A 15,558-nucleotide genomic window follows, 5' to 3' on the forward strand; every position below is an offset into this window, starting at 1 on the left:
ATCAGGGAAAATAGACTGCACAATACATAAATTAAGCAAATGATGAAACAATGGTAAAAAAGTGTTGGCATGCATTTTCAAGAAATCCATATTTATTTTATATTTGTCAAATGCATGTGAGCCATTTAGAGATTGGAGTGTATTCAAAACATCACTCTGTGAAATTTCAGAAAATGAAAATTGCTTTGAAGTGTCAGGATATTTAAATAACTTTAAATTATTAGCTTATCCCGGTAATGATGTCCTTACTGAAGAAATAAAATATTCATTAAATAAGTTAGCAGTTTTTTCATGATCAGAAACAAGAAGTCCATTTACTGAGATTTGTGAATTGTTATTAAATGTTTTATTGTTACTTTCACCTGTCACTGACTTAATCGTTTCCCATAATATTTTTGGATTCTTACTGGCTGAAATAATTTGATTTTTTTAAACGTTGTTTGGCTTTGCGTAATTYAGCAMCACATTTATTTCGGTAACTGTTTAAACGAGACCGATTTTCAGAAGTTTTTGATATTCTATAAGTTTTCATTGAAGAAGCTTTCAACTTTAGGAGATGTATTATAAGAGGCATTCAACCATGGAATTTTATTTTTCCGGACTGGAACTTTACAAGTTGAAATATATTTTTCCTGTATTGTCTCCAACTTATCATAAAAATTTGACAAAATGTAATTTGGATTTGACAGAGAAATACCCTCATTCCAGTTAGTATTCTCAATCTCAGCATGAAACATGGGTAACTTTGTTTTTGGAATCCTTTTAATGAAATTATGCACATGACCTGTAGGTTTCTTAAGGTTTTTTCTAATGACATAAATAAGTGAATGATCCGAGATTGAAGTATTTATAACTCCAGATATGCCATATATGGAGGATCGATTTGTGAAAATAAGATCCAAAATGGAATTGCATGTCTTGCCAAATCTTGTTGGTACTTTAATTAACTGTTGAAGCCCTAAGTTTATAGACATTGTTTTCATTTTGGCAATGCTATGTTCACATTCAGACATTCCCCTTTGACATCACTTCCTGTTACTTCCCATGCAAATATCCTAACAACTGTTCATCTCAGCGACATGAAATCTTTTTTTTTTTATAATATGTTATCTTTTAAAAAATACATTCGTATTTATTACAAAAATTTTGATTGTCACGGGCATTTTAACACTTTAGATTGTTTTGGGCCTGTATTACTGTTTATTTACCATTTTTGAACAAACTGATAACCACTTTAACATGTATTAAATTAATTTTAAGTTCCCTACAGCTCTTAAAACACTAAAGTTTAAGATGTTTAAGGTGTGATTCACATATATCCATGATTGTTTTTTTGGTTTTTATCCTTTATTGAGTTTTTTAATTTAATTTCTCAGCAGTTTTTTTCTGCCTATCTGAGCTATATTTTTAGTAAATCCAGCATTTTTTTGAGCTACTTTCATGTTATTTGATTATTGTCGAGTTCTGTTCAGCCTCTTTGATATCTGCATGCAGCATTTTCTTACAAAGTTGTTTTTGTTACGCCGCTTTCCACTTTCATTTTCTTCCTTTGAGTCAATTCAAACTCTTCTAATTCAACTCAGGTTAATACATTTCAGCTTGTGTTTAGCTTCTTAAGCGGCTTTCAGCAAAATCATTCACTGCATTTTCACAGGAAGTGAAATTAATCTAGTTTCACTGATTTTGTTTTTATTTACATTTTGCATAATGACCTGACTTTTTCAGAATTTTAGTTGTACCTGAAGCGTTGCTATATTGTCTAAAAACACAGAATATGATTTTTATTTATTTATTTTTTTGCTGTGTCACCCTGCCCCGAAGAAGAAAGCTGAATCACGTTCTGAACAATGTAGCCTGGCTCTTTCTTTCTGTAACTGAACAACCTGTTCTGTGGAGCAGAAACATCAAATGGAATTAGCTGTAATTGAATCACGAYAATGCAGCAGAAGAAATTCTTTATGTTGTTTTTTTCGGCTCAGCTCCGTGCCACACCTGTTCACTCTCATGTGTTTGAGTCATTTCAATTAAAAAAGTGGCTGATGACAATTGCTCATTAACTTCCTACTGTGTACCTGCAGAACTAGAACGGCGAGAACACACACACACACACACACACACACACACACGGCTACAACGCCGTCAGGTTCACAGAAACTGAGCTGAACGTCTGAGTGGTGGTAGCTGAGACTCGTCCACGACGCAAACAGAGCTCCATGTGTTCAGAGTTTGACTGACTCACGTCTGGCACAAAAGAGGGCGGGTGCTTTCAGGTTCAATAACGTCACTCTTCCTCTAAGTTCTTGTTTTTTTTATTGATCCTTTTAAGGGGGACTTGTGCAAAAAAAAAAAAACTTTTTTAACCTTTAAATGCATTTTGTTGTGTACTTGGAGGATCTAAGAGTGCAGAAAAGTTTAATTTAGTCCCTCCCAGTGCTGTAAAGACATCTTTAAATTCTGTCCATAAAAGTTATGAACAGAATCAGTGACAAAGGGCAAGCTTGGAGTCCAAATCTCACCGGAAACAAGTCTGACTTACTACCGGCTTAGCGACTTACTATCTTTAAAATCTGTTTGGGTCATATTTTTCCAATCCATTCAGTTGTTTTTATTCCTTATTACCAGGGCCGGCCATCGACACTTTGGCGCACTGGGCAAGATTTCAGGTGGCACCTCAGCCAATTTGTTTACAATCACGTATCAAATTAAATAGTTTTGTCTTTGATATTATTTTCTATCTTTAGAAACCAGGTTGTCCAATTAAAATAGAATCAGAAGCCTACCTCATACCTGCCAACATCTGCTGACATCATGAGGAACACCTGTTTATGTTAACCAGCAGATGCGGACTGAAGCAGTTCTAGGGGGGGGGATCTACTCAAAACTCTTCATTTTCCAGCCATTTGAAGAGCATTTTACTAAATTGTTAGGTTTAATAGAACATAAAGTTTGTATTTTATGAAGACTTTACCTAAACCTGAACTTTCTTTTGTTTTTTATTCACACACTGAGCAGCAGTAGTTTGTCTTGACTGCACCATATGATACTTATATCATGAAACATCCTCTGCACCATTTAACACCTCATGTAGAAGTTCATAAACCTGAGGAACCAGTGATTATACTACAGAGGAAATCAACCAAACTCAAATAAAAAGCTATAAATAATTGTTTTGTTCTCCATTTGTGGCGCCCTCTAGACGGACGGGGCCTTTAGTGTTTGCCTATACTGCCTATGCCAAGGGCTGACCTTGCCTATTACATATTTTGAACAATAAGGCCACAGTATTTGCTGCAAAACTGCTAAATAACTAATTAAATGGTTAACTAATTTTGTCGTCCATGTTTAAGAGTGCCGAGGCAACAATTGGAGTTTTTTTGTTTTGTTGTCAACATCTTTAAATCAATTTGTAAATAAGAGGTTTCTGCGCTGTTAGATAATCGGATCTCTATCAAATTACAAACACGCCTGAATGGGGCGGAAGTGGATGATGATCACTGGGAGTGAAACCTAGAGGGGGGCGGGGCCTTAAGCACCTCATTTGCATTTAAAGAGACAGCACCAAAACGAGTTGAGCAACTAAAGCGTAAAAGAATTATTATTTTTAGGTCAGAAAACCTAAATTGTAAATGAACTGTACTTTGTAAAGCAGCTTCCTGCGACCCGGAAAGTTGAAGCGGGTAAAGAACACGGAATCTTATTAACGACATTTGAATTAAGGATGTATTTTAATGTTTCTTACTGTGTCGTAAAGACTGAACTAGTTTGCTGCTTTTATAATTTCAGGTTGTGCTGGTCTTTAAGTTCTGCAGAAGCCTGTTAATCCATCAAATCAGGTGTTGAAGCAGAGAAACCTCTAAAACATGCAGGTCAGTGGTTCTCGAGGACCAGAACTGGACGTTTCTGCTTTAAATAACCAACTAAATGAAGTTTAATAAAAGGAGATAATTAAAGAAACTAATCCTTTAATCCAGTGTTGGAACAGACGCACTCTGCTGTGAAAGATTCAAACCATCTAAGGTACTGCTTTAGTTAAAACGGGCCGGTTCTGGTCCAGCAGAATACTCGGCAAATGAAGCAGAAGAGCCGCTGGCGGTAATCCTTCCATTTCATTACCRTGTTCTGGATGCGAGGCGCGTCGCTGCAGCCACAGGCGCTCGAACTCCTCCGGGCCGACGGCCGGGGAAAGGCACAACGTGATGGTGGCCTCGGCACTGGACGTCGTGACGGTGGCGGCGGGGGGGTCCGACTGTCGACCCGAATCTGCAGAGGACAAACAGGAAACCAGTGAGAGGACGCTGAACGAAAAGGAAAAGGAAAGAGTTAGCACCTATTAGTCATATCATTATGAAACTGATACATTAATCCTGACAGGCCCTCAGAACCAGACTGCAGGTCACCACAACAAGCACTGAACCATGTGACCCAAAACAACACAAAAAACAAATATGAGCTGCTTCGTTTTAGTAAAACMTTTTCTAACATTCACCGTTTTATAAAACTTAGCTGCTGATTAACTTTATCGGTGGGACCACCTGGATCTGGAGCTACAGGTGAGTTAACACCCAAAGCAGGGGTTCTTAAAGTGCCTGTGACATCAATTTTTTATAATAAATATGAATGTATTTTTGGAAAGATAACATTGATAACATATTGTACAAAAGATTTCATGCTGCTGAGATGAACAGTTGTTGAGATATTTGCATGTGAAGAAACAGGAAGTGATGTCARAGGAGAATGTCTGAATGTAAACAGAGCGATGCTAAAATGGCTAACACTGCAGACTGTAGAGAAGAATCGGATGTTTCTTTAGATTATTTCTTTAGATTATTTTAATCACTATCATAGAGAGATGAGAAAGAGTTGGAGTTCAAATAATATTGTTTCAATAAACAAATCCATGGTGTTTTCTTTCTCAGAGTTCCCCTTTGATGTCACTTCCTGTTTCACTTTAACTGAGCAAAATTCAAAACATGCCAGTTATATGTCATAATCAGTCTAGCTTTACGAAGTGTAAATGGGAAATTCCCACTTCACAGTACAACTGGGCCGCAGCAAAATAAGACAGTGAAAATGCGGCGAAATTAAGATTTCATAAGCCAGTTTTTAAAGCCTGTGCAGCGCCACCTAGTGGTGAGATGCCATCATTTCATGGGTAAAACAATCAACATGCATTATGGGAGATGTAGTTTATGGTTAATACCAGTTTAAAGCTGCTTATTTTAGACATTTAAACGTCTTGTAAGATCATGTGGGCCACATGAAATACTGTGGCGGACCACATTTGACACATGCTCTACAGAGAGGAAACGTTTAAGAGCGCTGACAATCCTCCCAAGAGTAGATGTTTTAGTAAATTCACCCTGAAGGTCAGACCATGTAATGAGCTCCACCTCAGACTCTACAGGCCTCAGTCAGCAAGTTGAAGGTCAAAGGTCAAAGTCTATTCTCTCTGAAGGCCTCTGACATCACTCACCAGACAGAACCGTCTCGACGGGGCTACAGTCCAGCAAGTCGGGAAGATCCGCGTTTGGTTTGAGCTTCGGCGCTGAGTGTTCAGGACTGCCCCTGCTGGCTGGCTCCGCCTCCGCAGCGTCCTGCTTCAGCGGCTGCAGAGTATTGAAGCTGCTCGCCCACTGGCCGATGGGCTCGGCCTGGCGTCCGATCAGAACGCCCAGGGAGGGGTCCGACCTGCGGCCCTGGAGAACCCTCTGTGTCTCTTCAATCCCACAATGCAACAGGCGGTAATAGAGGAGAGCCTGGTCGCGCACGCACATGTCTCTCTCCTCCTCTGGAAAAGACACAAGAGAGTGAACAACCGGGTTTTTATCGATCACACACACACACACACACACACACACACACACACACACACACACACACACACACACACACACACACACACACACACACACACACACACACACCNCACACACACACACACACACACACACACACACACACACACACACCTATGCAGTGGTGCAGCAGTCGCCCCAGCATGTCCTGCGTCTCGGCTGGGCGGCACAGGAACAGTCGCACGGCGGCCGTCAGCAGCTCCATCTTCACCCCCAAAGAGGCTTCGCTCCTCATGCCGTCGATGAACGCCTCCAACGTGTAGGGGGCACTGGAGACCCGCTCCCCGTAGACCCCCAGCAGCCACAGCAAGGCCTGCCTGCCCTGGACCAGACAATGAGGTAAAATTTGGTGTCGTTGTCTCTGAGAATCATCCCCAACCAGAGGCGGAGCTAGATTTTTTTGTTTTTGTTTTTGCAAGGGGTGGCCAAAATGTTTTTTAGGGGGGCACATACAAATAAAGAAAACTACTCTGAAATTTTAAGATGATCTCCATAACCATTTTCAGCAGTTTTAAGAACTTTTGAGCTGAAATTTTGTAGCCWAGCTAAATGCTAGTCACAACTTCAAGCTAATCAATAATGCTAATTTTACAAAAAGCTATAATTCTGCCATTTTTAGACAAATAAAACTGAAAACTGGTGAAGTAGCAGGCAAAATCACTCTACTAAATTCTAAATGGTAATCAAAAATTCAAGATGGCCACCACAGCTAACTTTAAATAACTATAATTAAGCCATTTTTAGACTTAGCGAGCTGAAATTTGTTTTGGTGTAGCTAAAAATAATCCCAAACACATACCGATTGCTAATCCTAATATAAGCTAACCGCTAATGCTGATGCTAATCTTATAAAGGGCCATAACTCATTCACGGCTGAAAATTTAAATGACAAAATCTGAATGCAAATACAAAATCTAAGATGGCCACCAATGATAATTKTAAATAGCTAAACCTTAGCTAAACATTTTCAGAAATAATGAGTTGAAATTTGGTTGGCGGTGGCAAAAAGCAATTTCCACAACATTTTGAAAGCTAATCTTCATTTTAAGCTTAGAGTTACTGCTAATTCATAAAAAAATAGATATTTTAGTCATTGGTAAACACATAAAGCTGAAAATTGTAGACAACAGTGATCCAAAATTCAAGATGGCCGCCATAGATAATTTTAAATGGCTACAACTCAGACATTTTTAGAGCTACTGGGTTGAAACTTGGTATAAATGTAGATGAGAGTGATCCCTAATAAACTTTAATTGCAAATGGAAAATCCAATAAGGCCACCTAAGCTAAAAAGGAAAATACTATTTTTGAGATTTAGTGTGGTGGTAGCTAAGGGAGATGCCCAACAGATTCTGAATTCAAATGAAAATATCCAAGATGGCCACCAAAGAAAAATTCAAATATATTTAGCCCCGCCCCCAACACACAGTCTGAACCCTAACAGGTCACGTGTCATTGTGCAGAGTCTTTGAGATTTGACAAGAATGTTAGATTTTTACTTACTGAGTGAAAGTTGAACTATTGATTTAAAAACGCTAAGCTAGCCGCTAACTCTCTTAGCATTCCTCAGCGGATTAACTCAACTTTTATCTCAGTTTAGTCAAAGAGGAGCAGAGCAGAAATCGACAAAAGCCCGTTTGTATTCATTATCTGTGTGGACACGTTAAAGATTTACCTGAACCATCCCCGTCATGAAGACAAAGAGCCACTCTGTTACAGCGTTTACAAACAGCTGCAGCTCTTCTTGCTCCACTTTGACTTGCAAATGTTTTAATCTAAAGTCAGAGCTGCAGGATGGCCGGGAGAGCAAAGGTGTAAAAACCACGTTGATAACATGTTTATCTGGAAGGACACGAACAAAGCTGCGTGTGTGATTTATGTAGCAATCCTCTGGTTTTGAGGTCACGTATTAAACTGCCTCTTACTTGGCCATAAAAATAAAAACAATGTGGTAAAATGCAAATGAAGAGGTGGAGAATGGCTTTCTTCTTACTGTTAGTTTGTATCTACTGAAAAGCATCCTATGAATCACTAAACAGAATAATTATGTACAAATGATTAACTCTCAACAATCTTCAAAATAAGAGTTTGGGATGACGTCAAATAGCGGCTCAGAATCTAAAGAATTGAAGTTTTAGCCTTTTTTGTGTGTTTTCTAAGGTCATTCAGCTGTTGATGTGATTATTGGTTTGGTTTGACTCTGGATCACCTGACTGTCCTGCAGCGTTTCCTCGCAGCCCTCCAGAGCCGAACACACAGTGCCGCTGCTCTGAGGACACACCCACACCAGGTCGCGCATCGTCTGCACCACCGCTGAGGTCGAGCGGAGGGAAAACACAGACAAAAGAGAGAAAAGGAAGAGATGAGAGGAAGCCGTTTGGGTGAAACGTGTTTACGTCCGGGCACGCTGGGACTTGGAGGTTTACCGGAGGTTATGTGTTCCTGTTTGAGTCCGAGGAGTCCCGTCAGGATCTCCAGACACCTGTCGCTGTAGCTGCGCCCAATGTGACCTGACAGGAGAGGACAGGAAGCTCTTTACAGCCACACACATTTTAATGAATTCAAAACATCTTCCTACAAAATTCTGGGTTATTAAACAGCACGGGTCCGATTTATAAAGCTTGTGTACGCACAAAACGAGCCCAAAAACTTGCCTACGCCACTTTTCAGGCAAAGGTTATGATTTATAAAACCCAAACTCGGTGTGAAAATGTGTGGTCCCTCACACCAGCTCTGACCCATGCGTACGTTCATTTTGGAGACGGGAAGCTGCGACGCAGAAGGTGAAGTGAGGAATTAGAGCCACACTGCCAATATCTAAATTACCTTTCATGTCTAAGACATTAGAAAGGCTGTTTTTATTCAATTTCAGTCCTTTTTAGATTCTCATGGTGTTAGAAGAGTTTCAGTCTGGTTTTAAATCTCGTCCTGAGACGGCACTTTAAAGGTTTTTTTAACTGTTGATTCAGGTAGCCCTGTTGTTTTAGTTCTTTTAGATTTAGCTGCTGCCTTTGATACAGTTGATCACAGCATCCTTTTATCCAGACTTGAACGTTGTTGGTCTTGAAGGCTCAGTGCTAACATGGTTCAAGTCATATTTGGCAGACAGGTATTTTCCCCCATTTCTATGGGGGAATACTCTTCTTCACCAACTCCTATTTGCTGTGGTGTACCTCAAGGTACTATTTTGGGACCCATTCTTTTTTGTTTGTACATGCTGCCATTAGGGTCAATTTTTAAAAAGCACAAAATATCTTTCCATTTTTTCGATTTAGGACTAAGGTGTGAATTGAGTTTAGGTTAGTTTTAGGGTCAGGATGGTACCTGTGAGGTTAGCCTTAGGGTTTGTTGTCAGGGTTAGGCTGTAGAATTTACTGGAAATGAATGGAAGTCAATGAATGGTCCTAATAAGGATTGAAATACAAACATGCATGTGTGTGTGGGCACATTTTTGCTATATTGTGGGAACCATTTTCCAGAAAAAGGCGGCCTCGTGGGGACCAAATGTGCATCAGTGGGACCAATGCCCCACGGGTACGGATGCTAATTTTGGGTGTGGGGGTTCGGTTTAGGACTAAGGTGTGAATTGAGTTTAAGTTAGTTTTTGGGTCAGGTAGGTTCCTGTGAGGTTAATTTTAGGGTAAATGGTCAGGGTTAGGATATAAAATTACCAGAAAATGAATGGAAGTCAATCCACGGTCCCCACAGGGACATAAAACAAACCAGTGTGTATGTATGTGTGTGTGTGTGTGTGTTTACCGATAGCAGAGATGGCAGCCTGAGCCGTGTCAGTGTTGACATCAGTGCAGTATCCCTTCAGCTCATCCAGCAGCATCACAACATTCTCGTCGTTAACCAGCTCAACCAKCACCTGCGGACGGATCAGATTTCATACGTGCAAAAGTCTTAATCCGGTCAGAATGCTCACCTAAGCCTTTCTGAGAACCTTTAGAGGTTTTTTTTTTATTGTTTTTGTCTTTGAACTTTGGCTGCTTTCCTCTCATTTTTCAGATTTCGTACCTCAGCGGTGTCAAAGCAAGACAAATTGCTACGGCTGAGCACCGCTACACTGAGCTCTACCTGGTATTTCATGCATAGAAACAGCGTTTTACCACGTCCTCTTATAAACACCGAAAATTACTACATGTACGACGGACTGAATGTGAAATAAATAACACAAAAGTACTTTTAAAAGTAAAGGTAAGAGAGTTTTATTCACTATTGAGTTGTGTTGAGTAGCCGCCCTCTTGAATTCTGAGCTCTCCCCCTTTCCTACAGGGGATTCCCACTGGAAGGGCGTTCCAGTACAACTTGTAAGTGGGAAATTCCCACTACTTCCCAGTACAACTGGGCCGCAGCAAAAGTAGCCAGCAGAAAAAAAAAAAAAGTCTACTTTTGGACTGTGTGCAGCTCCACCTAGTGGTGGGATGTCATCAGTGCATGGGTAAAATAAATTATGGGAGATGTAGTTTACAGTCAATGCTGGCTTTAAAGCAGCTTATTTTTAGACATTAATACATCTTTAACGAGCTTGTGGATCACATAAAAAGTTGTGTCGAGCCACGTTTTAAATTTATTGTTTGAAACATGTTCCTGAATATCTGATGGTCAAACGCTCCCACCTGCTTCGGTCCCTGCTTGTATGAGGGAAATAACCTGTTATTGATTGAAGCTTTTAAACGCCTAGTCGTAGTTTGTCACGCTTAAAAAGCAACAACAATGGGGGGGGGGGTCTGTCTCAGACAGACGTGATGTCATCAGAGCTTCTGTATTTGGTTACACACTGAAATATGGTAAATATCTGTTCAGCAACTCTTTTTGAATCTTATGTTGGTGCCAAAATACTATTTCCTGGCTGTCACACTTAAATCCTTGTTTTTATTTTTCCAAACTAATGTACATACACAACACAAACTTCCTGTTTGCTGTTTGAGGCGATTCAGGAACCTTTTATGCCTGAGTGAATCCAAGGTCAGAGTTCAGAGATTTAAGAAACATTCATCTGAACGTTTCCAGGTACAGGAAATTATCGACACAAAGCAGAAAAACAAACAAACAAACAAACAAACAAACAAAAAAAACTTCAGGAAGTTTGAAAAAAGGTTTCTCTTCCTGGAAGCAAAGTATAAATAAATGAGGGGTGCACTGAGACTTTTAAAATGACATGGAAACAAAAATCAGTACCTGCATCTTCCTCTGCTTGATGAAGGCCGGCTCGGCGTAGCCGCAGAAAAAACGTTTGTAGTGTTCCCCCAGCAGGCCAGGGACAGAACGCAGCAACAGCTACAACAAAACAAAAACATTTTATTTATTTAACTGCTGTTGCACATTCATTAGCAACAAAACATTTCCATTGATTAGATGATAAAACCAGTAAAAAAAGCAACAGTGTACCACCTAAGTTTAAAAACCTGTCGATTGAGTCTGGCTGCTTGGAAGTTAATAAGTAAAGAAACGAGGTCCGGATGAAGACTTTTGCACAGCTCTGACCCACCTGTATGTGGCAGAGGGCCGTAAACCTCATCTCCCTGGAGCTGCTCCCGCAGGCGGCCAGCAGGGGGCCTCGCGCTCGATCCAGAGCTGCCAGGCTGACGGCAGGAAGGTCGGCGCAGAGGCTCAGGAAGAGGCTGAGGGTGGCGGCCATGACGGGCGGGTGGTGGCTGACCAGGGAGGCGTCCAGCAGGGACAGGATGTCGAAGAGCTCCTCCTCCGACTGGGGCCGGTAGCGCCGGAGGACCCTCAGAACCTCACACTGACCCCAAACGTCGCACTCCTTCAACCTGACGGCAAACACAGAGTTTAGATCGGCGGTGTCCAACCCCTGGTCCTCGGGGTCCCCCAGCCTGTACGTCTTACACTTTTCTCTACTTTGACACACCTGAGTTGAATAAAAAACACACCTGAGTTAAATAAAAAACACACCTGAGTTGAATAAAAATGATTAACAGGCTTCTGCAGAACCTGCCGGCCGGCTGAAGAGCAGGAGAACAACTCAAACATAAAGGACGGTGGCCCTGGAGGACCAGGACTGGGCACCACAGGACTAGATGTTGCTGGAAGGTTCTCAGTAGGGTTGTGGAGAAAACATTTTATCCCACACAAATATCAAATCTAACAGTGAATAACAATAAGAACATTAAAAACTCTTTAAACAAACAAAATCATGTTTTTATCTCAAGAATTTAGCAAGTTATGGATGCTTTTGTTCAAGAAATCAAGCTCACGATTTCAGCCGTAATTTATCGCAGAAACAATCGGACCTTTGTGACCAATTCACAGAGTTAATGTTTAAGATATCACCATGAATTTTTTTTTAGAAATAATCCACCTTCTGCATTTTTTTGTAAGCCTCATAAATCTTTAAAACAAAGATGTAAGAGAAAATCCAGTAAAAGTAGCAGAAAAAGGTACAAAATAATGTTAACAGAGCTCACGTCACCAAACAGCAGCATCAAATCATCTTGATCTCTTGGAAATCCATAGAATGAAAACCGTTTATAAATAAAAACCAGGTGGATATTTGTTTTGTAAGCAAAGCCCCTCGACCAATGAGAGCCTGCATAATGTTTCACATGACGAAGACTAGCTTCGATACACACAAAATCAATTTCACCACAGAGAAGAAAACATCAGATAAAATCAAGTTTGTCATGTAATCAAACCCACTTTTCACTTGAAAAATGTCGCGTGATTTATTTGTGTCGACTTTGACATCAGCAGGGTTTCTCTGAATTTGTTGAAATAACGAAACAGGAGCGAAAATTAGCGAGGTCATCYTCAGTGCGGCGTTGTGCACAGTCACAGCGGCGTGGGAAGAAAATGGCCGCCGCTGATGACAAAATGTCAACATCCCTACAACCAGGGCTCTATTGAGCCCTGGTTGTAGGGATGTATTCTCTTTGAAATTTGTCCGTTTGTGTCTTCTGTTAGTTTTGAGTTTGCTTTGAGCTTTTAGCTACTGCTCTGCTACAATTAGCTTTAAGCTAGCCTTTGAATATTTTGAGGTGTTAACTAGAGTTTTGCAACATTTTGCTTTTAGCTGGTCTTCTGCCACTTTGAAGTCTTAGCTAGCCTCCTAATGTTTTCAACTTTATATACTTTTCTTCTTTCAGATAACTTTTTACTACTTTTAGCTTAGCTAGCCTCAACATTTTCAGTTTTAGAGACTATTCTTCTTCTATTAGCTAGCTTTTTATTACTTTTAGCTAGCCTCTTAACGTTTTAGCTTTAGACACCATTCTTCTTCTATTAGCTAGCTTTTTATTACTTTTAGCTTTTAGCTAGCCTCTTAACATTTTCAGCTTTAGTTACCATTMGCTAGCATTTACTACATTTAGCTTTTAGCTAGCCTCTTAACGTTTTCAGACACCATTCTTCTTCTATTAGCTAGCTTTTTACTACTTTTAGCTTTTAGCTAGCCTCTTAACGCTTTAGCTTTAGACACCGTTCTTCTTCTATTACCTAGATTTTTACTACTTTTAGCTTTTAGCTAGCCTCTTAACATTTTCAGACATCATTCTTCTATTAGCTAGCTTTTTACTTTTTTACTATAGCTAGCTAACTGAACATCCTGCAGTATATATTTGTTGTCAGCTGTTGGAGCTCAGGACCAACCTGTTGAGGAGGTGATGAGTGATGGGTTTGTTAATAACGACTCCTCCTTCCTCCTTCAGGATTTCCTCTAGAGCTCGGAGGCAGTTCACCATCACCACAGGGTCCGGGTCCCTCAGCAGGTTGTACAGCTCGTTCACCACCGCCGCATCTGAAAAATAAAAATAAAAAAACAAGCCTGACGTGGATGCATAGGTTTGGTTTCTGACATTTCTGCACTGTTCTCTCTTCTACTCATGCACATGAAGGTGAAAACTGAACAAGACATGTTTATACAGACAAAGGAGCTAAAGGTCCACCTATGTCTGAGCCGGGTTGGAGATTCTGCAGCTTGGCCCATCCAAGCACCGCCACCCGTCGCACGCAGGCCGCTCTGTCTCTCAGTCCCGCTGTCAGAGGCTGCTCCACGTACTCCACCAGGCTGGGCAACCTGCCACGCACAGACACAACCGTCACAAGCCCAGAACAGGCCTCACACACGGGTCCAGGTGAGTCTCAGCCCACCTCAGGTTGGTCATGCTCCTCAGAGCGAGGCTGCGGACCATGGGGTTGGGATCCTGGCAGTCTTTCCTCAGAGTGTTGATGACCAGCAGGGACAGCTCCGGGTTCAAGGTGGCGTAGGAACACAGGAAGATGTACACCAGTTTTTTCTGAACCACATCCACAGTGGCGCACGCCTTCACCATCTCGCTGAAGAGGTCGGACACATCCACACCCTGAGACATCGCCCTGAGGTGGAGGAGAGTTCAATGAAAACACACAAAAACAAAACCTTTATTAAACATTTATATAAATTATTAAAAGTCCTGAAAACAAGAGTCTGCTGTTCTGACAGTATCATGTGGAGTATTAATGCTAAAATCTGCATAAATGAAAAATACTGAAAACACAAGATTAAAACTTAGGACCTATTGCCGAAATGTTTTGCTGTTTTCAAAACAACATGTAGACACCTAATAAATTTATTTTTTTCCCGCAATGAATCAATCTGAGCAAAATGTGGACAAATAATTACAGTATTTTAATTTTCTTAATGCAGAATGTATTTCTCAGGAGGAGCATGTCTCCGCTGTCTTTAAATGTTTATATAAATGAAGTGATGCAGATTACGCTCAACTACAACACCAAACTACAGCTCAATAGCTGTAAAAAAAAGACAGCATTATCTCAGCTTTATTAGCTGTAGCAACCATTTTAAACTGTGTAGAAAAACCTTTATTTCCTGACAGTTTAACCAAAATCTGACTGGTGTGAAGTTATTTTGCTAACAAACAGGATTAACTCCAATAGTTAGTGCTAAAACCTTAAACAAGGATCTCAGACTGTGTTTTAGCTCAATATAATAATAAAATTAGCTCAATATTTCTAACATTGACTCAGTTTGTGTTTTGTAGGATCAGTTGGGTATGGTGGCCATCTTAAATTGGATTTTTAAAAATTCAGAATTAAATTTCATCCAATGTATAATGAGATATTTTGCTATCTTGTGTCGTGCCAACTGTAAACAAAACATTAGGTCTTAATGGTAAAAGAGGGGGAGTCAGTGGGGGCTACAGCTGGAAGTTTGTAGTTACGGTTATACAAATCCAGCAGGTAAGAAAAAAAAACAGTGATTTAGTGTCTGCAATCCACCTGATAACCTTCATGATGATGTTGCGGTATCGCAGCGGGTCGGACTGGATGTTTGGGTTGGACAGAGCTCTCCTCAGCTCCTTCACCGTCTCCTTACCGCCCAGGTACGGCATGATGACGACCGCTAAAATAAATAAAAAAAAAAAAATAAAAACTTTAACAGTCTAACATGACGCCCTACACATCCTACAGAAACACAATAAAGGTTAAAGTTTAGAAATATTACCAAATAAGACTAAAACCCGGTGATTTTACTCCTACTAAAACTAGATGACTGGTTTGTTTACATCCTGGTCACTTCCGTGTTGCTTCTTCTTCGTTGTTTTTTTTCCCGCCGGTATAACCCCGCCTCCTGCTGGCCAGAAGAGGAATTAAACCTCGTTTTTCCTGCCAGAAAAATACTAAAAAGGTTTTTTGTCTTGTTAAAAATTTTTCACAGTCTAAAATTCTAAAATTTATT

The 15,558-nt window shown here is 40.4% G+C and overlaps 1 protein-coding gene across 2 annotated transcripts in view; it reads right to left on the reverse strand.

Annotated features, from left to right (window-relative positions):
- Positions 1-15,398, reverse strand: part of ap4b1 (adaptor related protein complex 4 subunit beta 1) — a 17,195-nt gene extending 1,797 nt beyond the window's left edge. Inside the window, exons 1-13 of one of the 2 annotated variants that reach the window (XM_014016301.1) lie at positions 15,325-15,398; positions 15,099-15,222; positions 13,971-14,195; positions 13,766-13,896; positions 13,470-13,617; positions 11,350-11,635; positions 11,040-11,138; positions 9,615-9,726; positions 8,282-8,365; positions 8,065-8,168; positions 5,970-6,177; positions 5,474-5,788; positions 4,114-4,260 (exon numbers count right to left, since the gene is read on the reverse strand). In XM_014016301.1, the coding sequence (XP_013871755.1) occupies positions 4,114-4,260; positions 5,474-5,788; positions 5,970-6,177; positions 8,065-8,168; positions 8,282-8,365; positions 9,615-9,726; positions 11,040-11,138; positions 11,350-11,635; positions 13,470-13,617; positions 13,766-13,896; positions 13,971-14,195; positions 15,099-15,211 (1,972 nt within the window). In that variant the 5' untranslated portion in view covers positions 15,212-15,222; positions 15,325-15,398. Of the gene's footprint in view, positions 1-4,113; positions 4,261-5,473; positions 5,789-5,969; positions 6,178-8,064; positions 8,169-8,281; positions 8,366-9,614; positions 9,727-11,039; positions 11,139-11,349; positions 11,636-13,469; positions 13,618-13,765; positions 13,897-13,970; positions 14,196-15,098 lie in introns of both variants that reach the window. The other variant, XM_014016300.1, reaches the window with a different exon arrangement.
- Positions 15,399-15,558: the final 160 nt, after the last annotated feature.

Source organism: Austrofundulus limnaeus, unplaced genomic scaffold, assembly GCF_001266775.1.
Source record: "Austrofundulus limnaeus strain Quisiro unplaced genomic scaffold, Austrofundulus_limnaeus-1.0 Scaffold142, whole genome shotgun sequence".
In the NCBI taxonomy this organism is placed as follows: domain Eukaryota; kingdom Metazoa; phylum Chordata; class Actinopteri; order Cyprinodontiformes; family Rivulidae; genus Austrofundulus; species Austrofundulus limnaeus.